The sequence below is a fragment of the Notolabrus celidotus genome, chromosome 17, assembly GCF_009762535.1.
Source record: "Notolabrus celidotus isolate fNotCel1 chromosome 17, fNotCel1.pri, whole genome shotgun sequence".
Lineage (NCBI taxonomy): Eukaryota > Metazoa > Chordata > Actinopteri > Labriformes > Labridae > Notolabrus > Notolabrus celidotus.
The window spans coordinates 22,714,343-22,734,893 of NC_048288.1; the positions used below are offsets into that span (position 1 = coordinate 22,714,343).

Genomic DNA, 20,551 nt, shown 5'->3' on the forward strand with positions numbered 1-20,551 from the left:
GGACATATTAGATGTGAAATTTTCAGTTTTTATAAAAACTTACAGAATCTTGCGCCTCAAACAGAAAGTTTTGGTGAAATGTGGACCAAATATATCAACACTGACTCCCTGTGAACCTCTCAAATGGATTAACCTCATGGACATCTTCAAATCATGTCTAACCCACCTGGCTGCACTGTCATAGTCGCCTTTCTCCACTAAGTGGTTGATGTAAGCCATCCCGATCTTCTGGACATCATGTCTCTTGATGTTTTTGAAGCTGATCTCTGCAGCCATGAGCGCCTCCTGTCACAGTTAAACCAAAGTAACAGGACACACGATTAAATATATAATCACAGACTGTAACCTTTTGCAGCATTAATAAAATCCAACGACACAGACCTCATATTTCTTCTTTTCAAGCAGCCAATCGATGTGGTCGTCTTGGTCTCGCTCTTTGGCCACAACGATGTCTTTGGGACTGATGATGTAGAAGAGCGACTCTCCCTCAGAATGCTCTGTTAATGAAAATACATTTATGCCTCTCTCAGCTGACATTTGACAATCGTTGCATAATGAAATCAGCGGACAATAAAGGCTGTGTGACATTTCTCTAAGGTTGGATTTTATAGTCTCACCGAGGCGGTAGTCTCTGCACTCATTGTCTTGGAAGTTGCGCACCGTCAGTGCGTCTGAGGAGATCTCCTCGCAGCCCTCAGGGAGAGGTTGGATGATGTCGAGGCGAGGCCGGGCACGAAACTCCTCATCCTGTATGCCAAGAGACACATGACATGGCTTAAAAAATACACCGTATGTCTCTGTTATGTTCTGTGAAAGGAGTCATCCTTACCATGTGATCAGAGTTCTCCTTCACAAAGTAGAGGGTGACGAGCTGATCAGCCAGAGGGGCCAGACCACTGATGAAAAACTCAGTCTCAAATGCAGACACTGTTTGAAAGAGGCAGAGATCAAAACAAAAACCTCAAAATATTGTTTTGCTTTTGCAAAAGTAATCAATCTGTAAGTTTAAAGTGGGAACAAAGTCGTGTTTTGAATCTTTTATATACATTTGTTGCTGGATCTCGAAAAATATTAACTTTTTAGGAAGATAAGATGAGGCCAGTTTCAAGCATCCTCTCCTTCAACGACCATTTAGTAAAGCTCTGTTGTCGTGTGTAGCTTAAAAGTTTGTGCAGCATTATTATTAACAGCAATTCCTGTTCATTTAGGTAAATAAGAAACAGACGGGATTAATCTTGAACTCATCTTTACCTCTATTTTTGTTAATTTGGCTACCCCTCAGTTTATATTTTCAGCCTCTGTCATATGGTTAAGATCGTATTTTTAGACTTACTTGATTTACCCGCATATTGTCATATTATATTGTCATTGTCATCACAGGTCAATGACAATATGCATTAAAACAATGACCAAATTTAGTGGATAAAATAACAAAATACTATATACTGTTTGCCTAAGATTTTTTGCAATGTCTCTATTTCTCGTTCTCAGAGTATGTATTTTTTATACACCTTCCTTTGGAATCATCTTCCAGTCAGGGTCCAGGATGCAGACACCCTCTCTACTTTAAAGAGTAGGCTTAAAACTGTCCTTTTGGATAAAGCTTATAGTTAGGGCTGGCTCAGGCTTGGACCAGCTCTTAATCATGCTGCTATAGGCTAAGACTGCCGGGGGAACTGACACACTGGCATCCCTTCTCTCCCCTCAATCACTTCCTTTAACTCTCCCTGTCCCATTAAAGTTACTGACCATAGAGTCCCTGAGCTCCCTTGTCTCGTAGGTTCCTCTGAGTTGCTGCCATAGACGGCATGTTGCTCTGGATGTGCCAGACTCTCGCTGTTACCACTACTACGATTTGTCTCACAACTATCATCTCTCTCTCTCATTTCATCTCCTCTATCCCTCTTTCCAACCCTATCTCAGTCGAGGCAGATGGTTGTCTAACATGAGTCTGGTTCTGCTTGAGGTATCTGCCTGTTAAAAGGGGGTTTGTCCTTGCTGATGTAACTTGCTAAATGCTGCAAAGGGCTCTGCTCATGGTGGATTAAGATGAAAATCAGACTGAGTCTTATCATGTCTTGATGTTGGATCTTTGTTAAAAATATAACAGAGTATGATCTAGACCTGCTCTGTTTGTAAAAGTGTCTATGGATGATGTTTTTTGAGATTTGGTGCTATATAAATAAAGATTGATTGATTGATTGATTGATTGATTGATTGATTGATTGATTGATTGATTGATTGATTGATTGATTGATTGATCTATCTTTTATACTTAATAAAGCTGACTTTTAAGGCTACACAAACAAATTCTAATGTACATGTAGCATCCTGTACCTTTGCAAATGATGATTAAGATCAATTCTATTTTGCCTTTCATTTCACTACAGTAGCTACCTGCTCATGCTTTCTTTTGTAAAAGGACTTTGAAATTTTGCATAGAGAAGTATAAGCAGGCAAATTTTCCTGCTGTGTTTTATACCAATCTCCACGTAGCGGCTCGGCAGATCTCTCATTTCAGTGGGGTTTCGCTCTTTCACAACACACATCTGAGGAGAAACATGACAAAAAAAAGACATTCGGATAAACTGGAAGAGACAGTAACTGTTAGAACTGATGAATTTGTGTCAAAAAAGTAGCCAACCTTGATGGAGGTACCCCAGCCGACAATGAGGGTGGTGTTGTCTTTCCAACACAGGCTGCACGGGTACATGTCAGGCCGCAGACTCACATTATCGCGCAGCACGTTTGTGATTCGCTGTTTTGTGCTGATGTCATAGATTTTCACTCCCTGAAATGAATCAGGAGAGAGGACAAACTTAAGTATTCTCACAGTCAGGTGCTGGTTGGCTAGTAGTTTAAGCCCACTTCCCATGTACAAGACTACAGTTCTCTTCGCAGCAGTCGCTGGTTCTACTCCAGGCTTCAATTTTTCACTGCATGTCACCCTTTCTTTACTTCCCTCATTTCCTGTCTCTCTTTAGCTGTCATATCATAGACTGTAAAAAATATGGACGTAGGATCCGTGACATCACCCATCTGTTTCTGAAGAGCTGTTTTGAGACCAATCGGCTGCGGCAGCCATATTGCTTCTGTCGAGCCAGTGTGACGTAAAGAGGCGGGCTTTGAGCTGCAGTGTTCCTGCAGGCAGCTGTGCCTCTCATTGGAAGACTAGTAATCTCAATATCTTCTAAATTACCAAATTAGAAAAAAATTCACCCCCCTCACAGTGAGAGGACATCGAGAAATTAGCTATTCAGACTACACTCATCTTTTGTACCAGGCTGTAAACATGTTTATTAATGCTGCAAAGATCGTCTTTTCCCCATTCATGTGTATGTGACTTTCGGTACTTCCGGAGCCAGCCTCAAGCGGATCCTCGATGAACTGCAGCTTTAACACTTCCGCATTGGACTCATATTTTTAGACCGGAGGTTGCCGCTTGTGTCATATCTAATAAAAGTAACATAAAAACAATATTTTGAACAGTAACCTGAGTTTTTTTTTTTATTGGGGTCTGTGACTGAGGACTCACCACATTGTTGGCCCAGGCGATGAGGTTTGCTCTCCACTGGATGTTTGTGATTGAGCCCTCGCCTTCATGCAGAACAGACATCTTCCAACGGTTTAACCAGTTCCTTTCATAGAGAAGCAACTTAGAGAGAGAGAGAGAGAGAGAGAGAGAAAACAGTCATGAACAGAGTGCAGTTATGCAGTCCCGCCTGCAGAGGGCAGTAGATGAACAGCACATTACAGCAGGGGCAGTCTGGTAGAGACTGTCTCGGGTTAGATGGGGAAAACGGCCTTGAAGATCCTGTGACTTTAGGAAACTTTCTCTTTCATGCTGGGATTGAATAAGAACTTGGTTTTTGTTCTTGTATGAATGTTTCAAATCCATTTTAGAAAATGCACAAAAAGGATGAAGGCAGATCTGAGTGAGAGAGCTGGACATTAGCTTCCCAATCAGTGGTGAAGGAAGTTATTTTAAAGTGGCAAGTAATTTGCAATTAGAGGATGGAGACAACACAAAAATAGCAAGAGTTCAACACTACATTTAACACATGCTATCCATTAATCAATGCACTGCTAGTGTTAAAAAATCTTCTAGAAACTCTTCATCCTCCAAATTTACTGTCTCCTCTCGTAAGTGTGGAAGCTCAGTGAGAGGCTTAACCACAATGCAGTGTGGATGAAGGAGGCCGCAGAACTATTTTGTAGATTGCACTTTAATGTTCAGGCCTTGTATTGTGCGTGCTGCAGAGGACAAAGCCTGTCATTCACATTCCCTGCATTGTTGCTGTCCTCACTATATAAACTACTACAGAAAAAAGAGCATAATGTTACCAAGGATGCCGAGAGAAGGTTGTATAGGCTCTTTAATTCAGCAGTTGGGCTATGTTAATAAACAGTTTGCTCTACAAAGAGATGATATGACAAAAGAACTGTGGAGACAAAATTGAATTTCCTTTGACAGGATGTGGCTCCCGTTGAGGCTTATTGATTTTCATCACAGGCACATTGTGGAGGCCTTCACAACTTGGAACTGAGAGGAATCAGCGGCAATTGAAAGAAAATGGCAAAGTAACACTAACAATGGGGTTTCATAAAAAAGTTGTTTTTCCTCACCCCAGTTGTATAAATGTCAGTTTACTTTATTTATGGATGTTTTTATAACCGTAACGCCACTTCTGAGCTGTTTATGCTTGTGTAATTGGAGGGTGTTTTTTTTCCTCTTAATAAATAAATACATTTCATGCGTAAGATACTTTTCACTTTCCGTCGTAAACAAAACACCAGTGACAACTTTCAGGAAACAGAACACGCCTGGAAATCCTAAGACCACGCTCCCTCTTGATAATGACATCTACTTGCCGCGCTAGTGAAGCGTCGCCTTTCAAACACTGTTGAGCGAACAGCACTTTGTGAAAATAGGCAGCTCTCCCGAGAGCACTCCAGCAAAAAGACAGAAATGTAAGAGCCTTTCACACCAGACAAAGGCCTGTACCTCGCCTTCAGCCAGGTTAAAGTGGAAAGGTTTGCAGGTTCTGGTTTCATCGGACACAATCAGGAGGAATTACTGTGGCAGGAAATGTCGAAAAAAGAAGATAATGACTGTGAGAGTTAGGAAAAACAAACAAAAAGGAGTACTCAAACGTACCTTGTTGCCCCCTGTGACAAACTGTTTGTAGTTTGATCTGGTGAACTGAGGGTGCAAAGCCACCACCTGCAATACAATACACAAATGTTATAAGCAAATCTAACAGATGCACGTCGATAAGCTTAAGCAAGTCTTAACTCACTTTGATGGGACAGTCAAAGTTCTCATGGAAGCCCTCTCTTGTATAGAGTCCGAACACTTGAACCTGAAACAGAGATGAGACGGCAGAACAGCAAGCAAAGGTGAATAACTCAAAATGTCTCCTTTAATTGCTGCCTCTGCAACTATCCGGGGCCAGTGGGGGGAATTGTGGTCAGAAAAAGACTTTGATTGGCTCCCTGCATCTCCGCTGGGTCACCAATTAGTGGACAAGTTGATTCTTTGAACCCTGCAGGGTTTAGAAACAGGAGTCCACATCTTGGTCTTGACCACAATCTACTACAACAAATCCTAATGCGCCATTAGAGCACATGACACCCAGTTTTTCTTTATCTGAGGCCGAAGAAGTAGGCGGCTAATATCAAACTCTGATGCAATCTTGGTTTTTGAACCGCACCAGCGGTTAAGGATTAAGTCAGATTTTCAAAGGATTAACAGCTAACTGAAATGGTTGAGGGCGACATTTTTTGCAGCACTGATTTTAATTGTGTACTCTACTTTTTTATGTGACAAGATCTTGTTTTTGCCACCACAGTGCTGGGAGGGGTAAGGAGGGGGGTGATATCAGAGAGCATATCTTGACTATGAAATCCATGAAGGATGGTGGTAATGATGAGAAAAGACAAGATAACAGGAAGGTGGAGAACATGGAGAGGGTATTGATAGACGGCTGATGGCTGACTGACAGCTCATCGGATCCAAGTGCAATCCCTTTCCCCTGTACTCTTCAAAATTGGTGGAAGCTTTTTATAAAGTCCCATATCATGAAAAAACAGTGAAGATATGGTGGCGATAAAACTTCATGTTAATGCTCGCACCACCATCTAAAACTTCACCAGATTTCCACAGCATTAGCATAAAGTTTGATAAGATGAGTTTAGTATGAAGCTGAGGATGAATTATAGAAGATGAAGAACACTGATTGTTGATTTTTTTTTTCTCTCTCTCTGCAGGCCCAGGGATCAGTAACCAGTGGTGATGAGCGGAGAGATCTCACCTTCCCATCCTCGGAGCAGATGCCCACATGCTCTCCACTTTCATCCAGACTGATCTGGTTGATCTTCACTGAACTCTGAGAAGACACAATATCAAGGCATCTTTTTATAGAGACAGGCAAATATAAATCTCTGTGGCTGGCCAATGTTGCATGCTGACATTTCACCCCACTGAGGAAAATGCAAGAGAACGTAGAAAATGGAAATATTGGAGTGTGTCAAGGATGCAGAGAGCACTGTGGTAATGAATGAGGCATTGCATAAGCCCTATGGTGGTAAGAAGACATATGCTGCAGAAACTCTAATAAGTGTATTTCTCTTATTACAAGTTAAAATATCTAATTTCACCTAATATAAACCACACTGACCTGCCATGTCAGGATAGAAATCTTATTCCAAGATATTATTATAAATAAGGACTCAATTGACTGTAATGAGTACAAATGGCTGATGCAGCAAGCTACATTTTCTTAATAAATTTCTTGAAATAAGTATTAAATCCTGTCTCAAGAACATTTTTTATGGGGCGCTGTTCACCTAGCGGTCTAAGCTAGGCTATAGTTCTCAACGCAGTTGTTGCAGGTTTGACTCCCGGCCTCTACCATTTGCTGCCCCACTCTCTACTCTCCACATGTCCTGTCTCTCTTCATCTGTCCTATCAAATAAAGGCAAAAACGCCAAAAACATAACTTAAAGGGAAAAAAAAGGACAAGTATTACTTGTTATAATCAATGGAGTCCTAAGTTTTGGTCTGTAATATCATGAATTAAGATTCTTATTCTGACATGGTCGGTGATTGTTGAGTGTAGTGAGGTATTTAACCCTCCTGTTATGTTTTAGGCAATATATGCCTTCCAAACCAGCTAAATGCAGCATAAAAATCTGGGCGGCATGTGACAGAAGAGGTGTCGTATTAATTTATCAACATCACTTCATAAAAAAATCAAAATGTAAAAAAAAATAAACAAAATCTATGTCATGTAAAACTATTGTATTTATATTTAGGGCTTTCCAATGTACATTTTAAAAAGTTTTAACATTAATTTTAATGTAAAACAAGTGAGTTATCCTCATTGAACCATGATCTGTGAGAATTAAAAAACACCAATGGACCAAATCTTGATTTAAATGGTTAATAATGGAGTTTAAAATTAGATTCAAAAACATGTGTATTGGGATTTTTTGGGGTTATGACACTTTTGTACAATTGAATATGCCCAGGGTCAAATTGACCCAGGTACATTATTGCTGTTCCAGAGAAACGAACAGAACAGGAGGGTTAACGTGTAATGAGACTAACACACTTGGTAAGATCTGAGTTTTGCTGTGTACTGCATGTAATGTGCTGGTTGTCAACTGTAAGCCAGCAGGTGTTCAAACAATTACCACAAAGTTGTTCTTTTAGATATTTTCATTATATTTAAGAGTTGTTTATTTATCACTGAGCTACCTTGGCCAAGTCTCACTTTGAAAAAATATTTGAATCTCATGAGATTTGCTGCGGTTAAAGCTCCAGTAAGGGACTTTCGTTTGCATTGCCTTTGGCGCCCCCTGTGGACAAAGCATTTTGTCTTATCTCTTTGCTGATCTTGTCCTGATCATATGAAGAAAGAGGAATCTAAAAAAAAATGTCCTTTAGTTGCGTTTTAACAGTCAAACATGCTGTAAATCTGTGCTATGGGAAATGTAAACAAACGCTGCATTTACAGTGTGCTTTAACTCACTTTACCTGGCACCCACCCTTTGGTAGCGGTTACAGGCGCCTCAGTTTAATAGAATTGATCAGTTTAATAGAATTGATGCATAGAAATAATCTATATTCTTTCTGGTTAGCTTTTTTAGATTTTATAGAGACATCAGCATCAATTCCAGTTTGTTTCATATACACATAAAAACTCCTTACAGGAGCTTTATATAAAAATATAAATAAAAGGAAATGTTGATGTTTCGTCCTGCACTCAGAGAGCTTATTGATTTCATAACAGAATGAAACACTTTAACTTTTCATAGTCCTCCTCTTTAATAAACAGGACCTAAAAGCTAGATTAAAGTTAAGGGTAGCCACTGTGATTTTGACTTCCTGTTTTAAAGAACACAGAGGTAGTCTGTTACCTGTTACATGGGAACACAAAGTTCTGACTGCCTTATTTAGAAACTACGTCATAAATCCATCCAGCAGAACTCAGCGGTGTCACTTCTGTTCACTGAAACACCCTCTCTGTTTCTTTCAGGCAATGAGTGATAACTGGCAGTAAGTTCTTTAGGTAAGTAGCACTTGAATCAATGTGCTCAGCGGGGATACAACAGTTAGACGCAGGTGAGCAGGTACAGTCATGTAAAACTGTCCATTTGTGCTGGACAAATCAGACTTGATTACTGAATGTTTTTGACATGCAAATCAAATTATTGTTCAGGACCATTCCCTCCAAATTGAGTGAAGAGGCTTGGGGAAAGTTAAATAGTGGGACTAAATCCAAGAAGTGCACAATGTCTTCTCGTGTATCCCTCGGTAGGCTTACATGCTACTTCATAAACATGAGGACAGTACAAAGGAATGTTTAGGACGTATTCGTAGGGTTGCAAAATTCCGGGAATTTTCAAAGTTGGAAACTTTCCATGGGAATTAACAGGAATTTATGGGAATAAACAGGAATAAACCAGGAATTTACTAAATTGAAGTTTGGCTCTTAATAGGGAACTTAAATATAGTTGGGGAAATATATTTTAGCACAATCCTGACTAAAACAACCAGATTTCATGCAAGTACAGTTGAATATCTTTGCTATTCCTCAATCACATGCACATAGCACACTGCTTACTGCAGGGCTATTGAGACCACGCCCCCTACATGCACTTTTTATTTGCATGTTGAATGGGACTGTTTTGGAGGGAGAGAGGCTCTTTTCATTTAACATTTTGTTGGGATTGCAGTTTTGTTAATTTTTCAATGGGTTGGGTCGGGGGATGAGTAATATTTAACTCAACATTCATGTTTTTGGTCTTCAATGAAAGAATTGATTGTTCAATAAAATATTTAACACTTGATAAAGTTCTACTTACAAATAAATCTGTTTTAATTGTATTATTTTGGATGGATGTCTACTTATAACAAAACAAATATTAATGCTTGGATATGATACCTTTCCATTAAATTACCCTCAATTCACAGTTAATTCCCATAATGAATTCCAATTTGGAATATATCCAAATATATTATATATATTATATATATTTTCGTAAATATACTTATTGGTATTTGGAGTTGGATATTAGCATTGATAAAACTCTCACTCCTGTCTGTTGAATATTAGGCGGCAGTCAGGGGCCGGATATTTTGACTTACTATAGCCTGGAAACAGGGGGACAGCTGTGTTTTCCCATGCTTCCAGTATTTATGCTAAGCTAGAATATCTAACAAACAGATATAATATTGGTGTTTATCTCCTTATCAAGTCTTTGAAAGTGTCCGATAGCCAATAAGTGTTGTCCCAAAATGACAGGGTTTCAGTAACACAGCTAGCACAGTACCATGGTAAAAATGACAATGTTAGCATGTTAATGTTAAATAGATAATAATAATCATGGTTATTATTGATAACTGTGTTTCACGCTCGATTTACAAGTTGAGCATTTAAGGATGCCAACGTTTGCAAATCAGCACAAAACACACAGCACAGCAAATGTTGATGGATGTCATTATTTACGGTATAAGTGTAGAAACTTAAAGCTGCTGTTGGTAGGAATGGTGTAAAAAACGTTACTTTTTTCTGCTGGGTTTGGAGAAAAGGTCATAACACCCATCGGTACTCATTGGTAAGTTGAGTAATTTGAGACTATTGTGAAATCTCTGCATTTTCCAATGCCTTTGTATCAAGCAATGTTATTATTCCCCTCGTTCCCGTTATGACGGACCAATCACAGCTAATCTCCAATCCTCTGTCCTGATTGGTTAAGGGGCGGCCCCTACTACGTCCTCCGATTGGTAATGAGACCGGCACTATCATGACTGCACACGCCGATCTGTGTTGGAGGGCTAAGAGGAAATCTGGTTGGGAGGGATAATGTTGACATTCGAAGTTCCTCTCTCTAAACAGATGTTTACTCTGTGACTACCAACAGTAGCTTTAAGTGTTGTTTAAAACATTGGATCTGCTACTACTGCTGAAATAATTGATGAGTGGACAATAAAAGTTTTTAACGCCATATGCATTAATATTTATACACATTTTATCATATAATTATGAATATTAGTATAAGTTTAAGCACGGCTCCAAAAGTTAGTCACATGTTCCAGTAGGTGTAAATGATTTCATTATTATAATCCAATGGATTTGATGAACTCACAATTTCAAACTTCTGAGTAACATTTCCTTGGATATCCAGCAGGAACACCTTTCCAAAATGTGTACCTAGAGCAAGAAACTGAAAGAGACAAAAAAGTATAATGTGAATTAAACCAGGGTACATTTGAAACAAATTCAAGATTTAGCAGAAAGAAAATCTTGTGCTGATGAAGGCTGGAAGAGGATAAAAAAAAATTGTTCCTGGAGCTGGAGCGAGCGACATGGGCAGAGTGGGGATTGGGTGGGCTTGGAGGCAAAACTGTGAAATTGCAGGGGATGGAAAAGCCCTATTTATTAAAGCATACAGTGTGAAATGGCATTTTTTCCCTCCTCAAATTAAAATGCTTAAGCATAATAAATGCACTGTACATCTGACTTCTTCCCATGCTCCCAATGCAACCCAATCACCTCCCTGCCCAGCACAGAGCTATTATTTCTCCTGAGCAGCAACTGGTTTGTGTTGTGTGTTTCAATAGACGTGCATGTGAGAATTTATGCGTGTGTGTGTGTGTGTGTGTGTATGTATGTGTGTTTGAGTCCACTGGGACAAAAAAATTATAGAAACTGGGGGCTTTTGGCATTAGATTAAGTGTGTGTTCTTCCACCCCGGCCCCTGCTCCATGCCCTCCTCCTAATCCCCCTCCCTTCTAGACCAGCATGTGGATGTGCGGCGAGCCCACCATGCTTCAGTGCAGTCTATAATGAAATGCTTATATTTACAGGCACAGCTGAGCATGTCAGACAGAGCCCCCTGCAATCTCCCCAAATAAAATAACCCAAAATAAATAAATAAAGGGTTCAACCTTGTGAGGCGGAGCGACTTTTAAAGGGATTTATCAGAAAGGAATTGTTCAAATGAAATTCCGATTCAAACACTTAAAATATGAGGCAACATAAGGCAATGTGTGCTGTCGGTGGATTTAAGGGTTGTGGGAGTTTGCAACAGTGGAGGGGGGTTGGTGTGACCACACAGGTAGCTACATGGCAGAAGCAAAGAAATCCCAAGAAGAAAGACAGTCAGATCAAATTTAGGATTTCAGCAAAGCAATGTCTCTCGCTGTGGCACGGCTGCTATTTTGAGGTAAAAAAAAACAACAGGGACCAAATCCTCAAAGTAAAAATAAATAAATGAAAATCAATAGCGGTTAATAAAACATCAGGTGAGGAGACATAACTGGCTATGACTTTTTGCTCTGCTCAGGCGTGCATGTGTGCTGCTGGTGCCACAACGATTAACCGTCTCACAGAGAGTGGCCCTCTTAAAAATATCAACATTGGACAAACAGAGGAGAGGAGTGAGAAATATGTAAGAGTGGGAATAAAAAAGAGGAGAGGACAAAGGCGCCTGGTGTCTTTTGATGCACCTCCCTGAGTGGAAAAGCAGGGGGGAGGTGAGAAAAGAATGGGCTGCCTTTACAAGATTGAAAAAAAAGGAGATGAAAACCATCTTTGAAGAGGACATCTCTCAAATGTGGAGATAAATAATTTGAAAATTGTGTTATAGAACAACAGACTTGAGAATGAAATGCCCTTGTGGTTCTTGGATTATAATCCCTACCTTGTCATGGACGGTCATACAGCTGGCTGCATCCTTCTGGAGAATTTCTGTCACACCATTGGAGAGCCGCTCATACTTCAGCTTTGGCTCCTCCTCACTGTCCTCCTCCTGGTGGAGAAAGCAAACTTGTTTAGTGGACTCTATACTTAAAGGCATCTATCAAAACTGCACAGCGTCATCTCACAAATAAAACCCTACATGCTGTAAACTTAAATATCCAAAAACATCCACCTAAAGTGATGTAAATCCTGACGTCTCAGTTTTTAATGACAAATAAGAAGGAGCTTTACTAAGGGATAAGTGAGTTCATGGAAGCCCACATAAACTTGATTTAAAGATCTGAGACTCTGAGAACATCAGACTGCTAGTGGTGTGTTTGAGCAATGTTTGCTAATGGGATCCACCATTTGTTTACTTGGTACATAAAGGTATGAGATGATGCAGGTAAAAAAAAAAAATGCATATTGATGTTTTTTAATACATTATTTTAAACAATTTGGCAGAAGAATTAGGCCTGCAAAATATGAGGAAAATGTGTCAAGATTATTCAATAATGTAATAACATTAATAAGTTTGATAAATTAACAAGTATAGACCACGCATAAGCTAAAACTCCCAGTTTCTATGTTAATCTACTTATTCGCCATGTTAGACACATTGGTATGTGTGTCCCTCCTGAATCCAGAAAGTAGTAGGGATGCACCGATCCGATCCTTGTATCAGATATCGGCTAGATCGGACTCAAAAAGCTAGATCAGATATCGGTGACAAGGGGCCGATATAGTACCGATCCATATGGCAGATCTATTCATCTCAGATCTGTTTCTGTGTTTACAACAGCCATGTGCGTCTCCTACGTCATCAGTGCCGGCCGGTCTGTGCATTTTTGCCGGGCGGAGTATGATGGAAACTTGCAACATGTGCAGCTGTAATGTTTCGACGGGTGGCAGTCCCGCTGAAAAATATAATGGGAGCCTAAAGGAGGAAGTTTACGTCAGCTGTAGCCTACTGCAAAGAAGCAAGAAACCTTCTATTAATGGATTCAAAGTGTGAATAAACTGACAGGTTATTGGATTTAAGTGTTCCGGATCCTAGTAATTAAGGGATTTCACCCTCTGGTTTAGCACTTGGAACCCAGGTACAGTTTACCTGGGTCAGAAAAGCCTGAAGATGCCAAAACATGATTCTCTCCTCACATTCAGGAATAGAGATTGTTAAATCAATACCAGGATCGGATCGGCTAGTATCTGGTATCGACAGATACCAAAGCCCAGGTATCGATATCGGTATCTGGACCGAAAAAGTAGGATTGGTGCATCCCTACCAGAAAGCCTTTTTGTTTCACCAGTTTCACCCATTGGCACCAATTAATCTGAGCTAATAGCTGATAGGTAGCTGGAGCTTCATCTGACTGACATGGCTTCTATTAGAATGAGTCAGGTACTGGTGTCAAGGTACGCCCAGGTTTGAAAAGCCATGTTTTCAAATCACAATGATTTTTCGTCATAACGTTTCTACAGTATGAGCTGAAAAAAATACCTTGTTTCTACTTTTAAAATCAATACAGGGCCACAAATTATAATTTTATTCAACATCTACATTCATTCTGTAGAAATACATAAATAAAGACTTATTATAACATATGAAAACTGATGATATACTCCTTCTTACTGAGAGAGTTAAACCCAAGTATATGATATATAATGATTACAATTATAAACCAGCTATCAAACAGTTCCTGATTACATTCTCAGTGTACGCTCTACCTCCAAACTGTGCCTACTGTTTCTTTAACTCTCCTGTAAGACAATTCAAAGCATTGATTGTTTTCAGCAGCATTCCTACAACAATGTGAAGCAAAAAGCAATATGTGTGTAATATATTTTGGGGGCCTGGCTTTACACTCACAATTGCCTTCATTGAACCAAGCAGGACCACATTAACAGCCACTCCTACATGTACTCTGGCCTCTTCTATAACAATGTGTGTGTGTGTGTCCTGCGTTTGTCAGGAAATAAATACACAAGGACAAATTTCCATCACCTCGCGTGAAATGCAGCTTAAAGTTATTTTTTCATCCCCAGTGACAAACATGAATAGCACCATTTCATAAAGTAAACTTAAGGTATTCTACAGCTTCCAGTGTGAGCCAACATTTGCGGCCAGTCACAGCCTGAATATTACCCATAATTCAGTTTATAACCAATGCTGCACAGTCTGTGGCTGCCCAGAGGGTGCATCAACTCAAAACATTGTCTGCCATTATGTGCTGCTGGGTTGGAGGTGGGGGACAATAGCGTGGAAAAAATGTTATTTTCAAAAACAATCCTTTCCCACTCAACAACGCCATATCGAGGCTATTTCCTGTGTATTCTGCTTGTGAGATTTCTGATGCGAGGGCATTTGTCATGGGTTTAACCGTGCATCAAACAACAAAGGCGAACTTCATCCCCACAGAGAAACTACCCACTTTCAAACTTTTGCCATCTCTTGTAAGTTGCTTTTTGTTTTGTCAACTACTCAAATGGTCTTTGTTTTGTAACCATTTGTGCTTTATTGTAGTGTATTTAACAGGCTGAACCAAGTCTTCTGTCCACAACCTGGATTTCTATTTCAAATACAATCCCCATTTATATTCCCCTCAAACAAAATGTACTGAGTAGTGACAATAGAAAAAACTCCAACTGAAAAACATGGTTGGATAATGTGAATACTGTAGTTTTAACAGCGTAGATGCAAACATTGATTTAGTGGTCAGTAGTTAATCTGCTGTTACATGAATCGCCAAACATTTGATCATTTCTAAATTATCCTCAGTGATTTTTTGGTGAGAAATAAAAAAGATGCTCTGGTTACAGCTTTTAAATTTTGAATGTTTTTATACTACTGTAAGACCGTAACTACAGGTTTTTTTGAGCTGTGGACAAAACAGACGCTTAGGGATTGCAGTGAAATAATTTTAATAAAATAATAAGTTCATTTTAATTATTAACCTTTTACCTCTGCTTTTACTGTCAGTTTGCTTTTATTGCTTCTCTGCTTTTATTGTCTGTTAAGTTTTATTGGCTCTCTCCTTCTATTGTCTGTTTTTATCGTTTTTGTGAAGCACTTTGTTACTTGTATTGAAAAGTGCTATACAAATAAAAGTATTATTATTATCATTATTAAGCTCCAGCTAACACATCCCGTCATGTCACGTCACGTTGTGGCATGTCACGGCATGTGATGGCATGTTACAGTACGATATGACACACCACGCCACGATACTAATTCCCCTTCATGTAAGTATCTGATTAAATCATTGCCACTGAATAAAGACTGAATAAAATATGGACGTAGTATCAGTGACGTCACCCATATGTTTCTGAAGCGCTGTTTTGAGGCCAATCTGCGGCGGCAGCCATATTGCTGCTGTCCAGCGATTGTGACGTAAAGAGGCGGGCTTTGAGCCTCCTAGCCAACAGTGTGTGCCGATCGAGAAATGAGCTATCTAGACTACACTCGTCTTTTGTACCAGGCTGTAAACATGTTTATTTCTGCTGTAAAGATCAGCTTTTTTGAATTGGTGTGTATGTGGTTTCCGGTACTTCCGGAGTCAGCCTCAAGTGGATCCTTGATGAACTGCAGTTTTTAGCACTTCCGCATTGGACTCATATTTTTAGACCGGAGGTTGCCGCTTGGTGCCACTGTGAGGAGTCATGAAGTGGTGACACAATAAGTCAAATTGGAAGGGAAATCTGTGTACAGTAGATTCAAATATCCATCATTGATACGATAATTTCCTTCCACTGGTCAGGAAAACAGTATATTGCTGTATTGCTGTTATGTGGTCCCTTTCCGATAAGGGATATCATCTCTGGCTTTTACACTGACATTTTTCACCACACCTAACAGACTAATTGAGCCAATGATTAATGGTTTAATTAACAGCACCATGACAGCAGTTCTTATTCGAAGCCATGCTTTAAAAAAACTTCAGCCATATAACACCTTGGAGAGATTTTCCACAGGTGTGAGAGAGGGTTCCTTTAAGAAGACACAAGTTTTGGTGCTTTCTTTTTGTGCCACCCATTCCCTCTTAGCAGCTGGGGTACAACCATAGACTGTAAAAAATATGGACGTAGGATCCGTGACGTCACCCATCTGTTTCTGAAGAGCTGTTTTGAGACCAATCGGCTGCGGCAGCCATATTGCTTCTGTTGAGCCAGTGTGACGTAAAGAGGCGGGCTTTGAGCCTCCTAGCCAACAGCTGCAGTGTTCCTGCAGGCAGCTGTGCCTCTCATTGGAAGACTAGTAATCTCAATATCTTCTAAATTACCAAATTAGAAAAAAATTCACCCCCCTCACAGTGAGAGGACATCGAGAAATTAGCTATTCAGACTACACTCATCTTTTGTACCAGGCTGTAAACATGTTTATTAACGCTGCAAAGATCTTCTTTTCCCCATTCATGTGTATGTGACTTCCGGTACTTCCGGAGCCAGCCTCAAGCGGATCCTCGATGAACTGCAGCTTTTAACACTTCCGCATTGGACTCATATTTTTAGACCGGAGGTTGCCGCTTGGGTACAACGGACTGAAACATTCTCTGTGTCTGCAAATCTTGAAGATCAAGTTTGGACAAAATCTCTGTAACCATTTTCACTTCATATTAAGATGAGATTGAGTCGTATATTATGAATACACTGTACGGTAAAAGAAAAATAGGTTGACACAGAAAATCATGATCAAATTCTGAAGCTCTGTACTACTGATCCATTTTTCCTCTGCATGCTGTTTGACGTTGCAAAGAAAACCGGATTTGTTTTTGTTTAAGTGCTAAAGTGAGTAAGACTAGGAGCATTAAGTCTGTTATAGTAGCAATATTATGCATGACGTACCACAATGAGTTTGATCCACTGTACTACAAAGTTCAGAAAAAATAAACCTTTTACTCTGACTATGTTGATTATTCAACACGGTTTAGGCATCAAAACAAGTCCAAGCAGTACCTCTTAGACTAAATCAGACTAGTTGAGCAAAACAACCAAAAAGTAGTGGGGAGCATAACTCTCACTTTCAAGATCTACGCTTATTTCTTCTTTGAGTGGAGAGCTCACAGCTGCCCTCTGCCTTCGTTCAGTGAGGCTGCTGACAACAAGGTAACAGCATCATCCAAAAACAAGCCAGCTACATTATAAGACTGTAATTAAAGTAATGAATTAGTTGTTTCTAGCCTCTTTGAAACTTTCTTGGAGAGGGGGTATGCTTGCACAAAGAAAGGAAACAGGATATAGAAGTTGAAGTTTACCTTTTTTTCTTTCCCTCACTCTAAACTGTTTTCTTCTGAGAGGTGCAAGCATCAGCTGCAGCCTCTCCCTAATATTTCATTCTCTGCTTCCTATGAAGACAATCTCCTCCTTCCTGCAAAGCTTATGTGTAAAGCTATATTTTATTTAGCCTACTTGTAATTCTCAGAAGCACAAGTCTACTCAAACATGCCCAAGCTCAGTCATAATATTGATGGATCGAGAGAGCTATCTGTAATTCATGAGTGTTTGACACCTCTCAAAAACCTGACAAAGATCCGCCTGGGATCAGGTTGAGTTGATAAAGGCAGGGTATGTATTAAAGTCCTTTCAGTAGACTGCAAGCTTTATTTGAGTTCAAAAATCATCCATGCTTGAAAGAACTATGCACACCCCTGTCATCTGCAATATGTTGCTGCAGATTAATTTTTTACCTGACATATTGCTGCAACTGCATGACATTCTAGGAGCAAGTTTTCCCACAGTCTTCTACTTCAATAATAACATGTCCTCTTGCTCTATTTCTGTAGTGAAACGAAAAGGCAGTACAAAATGATGTTAATGTGTTTCTTACCTCAGATTCATCTGTAAATTCTTCACTTGGTTTTCTGTCCTAAATTAAAAAGACATTTAGAGAGAACTTCAAAAGGACTGTCACAATAAAAGCACAACAGGGACACTTTTGCAGACTGTGGAGATTAGACTTGGCAATGCTGCTCCATCTGATGACAACACAGATATAAAATAAGGTATAATTACCATGACATCGCAAATATATGCTTTCTATGGCAATAATGCAATGAGATAATAGTCCTAATAGGAATTATACTGTATAATGCGCCTGTCTGTATTCCTATATCAAATCCCTCTATGTATTTTGATGCGTAGACATATAAAACATCAACATTAGCCAGCTAAGGTTAGCATGCCTGGCTTACCTGCTCCTCCACTTCCGCCATAGTTGTTCCCTGTATCTGTAAAGAATAGTGATGTCTCAATTCAAGCCTGGAAGATGCATATCAAAGGTCCAAAATATCCAAATTATGGTTGTTTTACGAAAGAAACATCTACTAAACTACAAAGTGATGTCTGTTGTCGAAGCTCTTCCTGTCATGAGCTAAATCACATGACTAAAGCAAAGGCGCAAGGCACCATGGGTAATGCAGTCTTTCTGACAGTGACAGACGTTAGCTGTCGAAAGAACCGTTAGGAATAGATTAGCAGATATATAAAAGGATTAGGGCCAGTGAAAAAATTAATTAAATGAAGGTCCAAAATATTTTTTATTATCATTATCATGAGAAAAAAGTCAGAATTCTGAGATTAAGGTCAGAATTCTGACTTTTTTCTTATAAAAATAATAATAAGAAAAAAATATGTTGGACCTTAATTTTTTTTCTTCCAATAGATTAAAATCAGAATTCTGAGAAAAAAGTTAGAATTTTGAGATTAAGGTCTGAATTCTGACTTTTTTCTCATAATAATGATAATACAATTAATAATAATAATAATAATAATAATAATAATAATAATAATAATAATAATAATACAAAATAAATTGGACCTTATTTTTTCCCCCAGTGGATTAAAATCATAATTCTGAGGAAAAAAGTAGGAATTCTGAGATTAAAGTCAGAATTCAGACTTTTTTCTAATAATAATAATAATAATAATAATAATAATAATAATAATAATAATAATAATAATCAAAACATAATTTTTATTCCCAGTGGATTAAAATCAGAATTGTGAGAAAAAAGTCAGAATTCTGAGATTAAAATCAAAATTCTGAGATTAAGGTCAGAATTCTGACTTTTTTCTCATAACAATTACAATAAAAAAATACATGGGACCTTATATGTATAATTTTCTCATTTACCTTAAATTAACAACTGAAGCTGTTTTGTTTCTGTGTCCTTAATTATCGTTTATATATGATGCTCCTTCTGAATGTACCCATTGTTTGTTATGTACATCTAAATAAAGTTGGGGGGAAAAAAGAGCGTGGATAACATCGGTGGAAAACCAATTGAAGACAGGTGACATCTTTTTAACCGTTGTATTTTCTAAGAAGCCGTACTCCTTTTTTGGTTACCTTTGCTCGGTTTTAACTGTGAATAGTGGAACTTATTTTCACTTCTGTTCATATTTGAGACGGTAACTTAGTAAGTTTCCAGAAAAGTTTTCATTGTTGCTTAAACGTTCACTTGTTAGCATCTTTTTTTCCTGCAGCTCAACTCTCTTCTGTAAGTTATAAAGTTTTTTTTATCTTAGCCAAGTAGGAAGGGTATCCTCATAACCACAAATCATTTCTTCAAAGAGGTTTAAAAAGGACAACTTCAATTATTTGAACATATGCCAAATACTGTAAATTATCTCAAGACTATTAGCTTAAAACTTTCTATAAAGTGGATACAAGTTAATGGCTACTGTGAAGAAACATTTCCACACTAATGGAAAATTAACTAAAAATATTAACTGAATAATTCAGGAATACATTTTACTACTATTACTTATTATTTTCTGTGTTTTTTTTGTACACAGTTTTAAGTGAGACTTAATTGAATTTTTACTGCAGTTAGCTTGGACTACAAATGAATCATGCTTCAGTAAATTAAGTAGTTTACTGAAGCTCCATAGCCAACACAAATAAACAAGTTAAACAGAATATATATAAACTTTATTTCAGACTCATAGGTCCATATCATCACAAAAAAGTATAAAAAGCTAGAATTAAATAACAGATACAATACAGGGCCAGCAATACCTACAGTTCACATGTTCATTATTAAAACATAAAAAGACATTTGTTCCAGTTTTTCCAGAAACAAGAAAAAATCCTTGTCACTTAATGTGGGCTGATTGAACTCCCTTAAAAATCTCATTATCTGAATCAACAAGGCGACTTGCACTCATCCATCTTTGTACTTCTGGAAAGTTTCTGTATGCATCATTATACGCAACCTGAAGCTTTCTCATTTTAACTTTACTGTAACTGCAACACAACTGAGCAATATAAATTTGCCAGCATATTAGCCTATGCATACAGT

General features: G+C 38.6%; 2 protein-coding genes across 11 annotated transcripts in view; one reads left to right on the top strand and one right to left on the bottom strand.

The window, feature by feature from the left end:
• Window positions 1-18,649, bottom strand: part of vps41 (VPS41 subunit of HOPS complex) — a 25,750-nt gene extending 7,101 nt beyond the window's left edge. Inside the window, exons 1-14 of the mRNA XM_034706708.1 lie at window positions 18,440-18,649; window positions 18,076-18,114; window positions 12,214-12,321; window positions 10,657-10,734; window positions 6,315-6,389; window positions 5,301-5,363; window positions 5,159-5,224; window positions 3,536-3,655; window positions 2,645-2,791; window positions 2,483-2,549; window positions 830-927; window positions 618-747; window positions 382-497; window positions 167-285 (exon numbers count right to left, since the gene is read on the bottom strand). Of these exons, the coding sequence (XP_034562599.1) occupies window positions 167-285; window positions 382-497; window positions 618-747; window positions 830-927; window positions 2,483-2,549; window positions 2,645-2,791; window positions 3,536-3,655; window positions 5,159-5,224; window positions 5,301-5,363; window positions 6,315-6,389; window positions 10,657-10,734; window positions 12,214-12,321; window positions 18,076-18,114; window positions 18,440-18,460 (1,247 nt within the window). The 5' untranslated portion in view covers window positions 18,461-18,649. The remainder of the gene's footprint in view (window positions 1-166; window positions 286-381; window positions 498-617; window positions 748-829; window positions 928-2,482; window positions 2,550-2,644; window positions 2,792-3,535; window positions 3,656-5,158; window positions 5,225-5,300; window positions 5,364-6,314; window positions 6,390-10,656; window positions 10,735-12,213; window positions 12,322-18,075; window positions 18,115-18,439) is intronic.
• An 814-nt stretch (window positions 18,650-19,463) lies between these two features.
• pou6f2 (POU class 6 homeobox 2) overlaps window positions 19,464-20,551 on the top strand; it is an 89,577-nt gene continuing 88,489 nt past the window's right edge. For 3 of the 10 annotated variants that reach the window (XM_034707017.1, XM_034707026.1, XM_034707027.1), the window contains exon 1: window positions 19,547-19,747. The gene's annotated coding sequence lies outside the window, so the exon portion shown is untranslated. Of the gene's footprint in view, window positions 19,748-20,551 lie in introns of all 10 variants that reach the window. The other 7 variants (XM_034707025.1, XM_034707018.1, XM_034707024.1 and 4 more) reach the window with 7 other exon arrangements.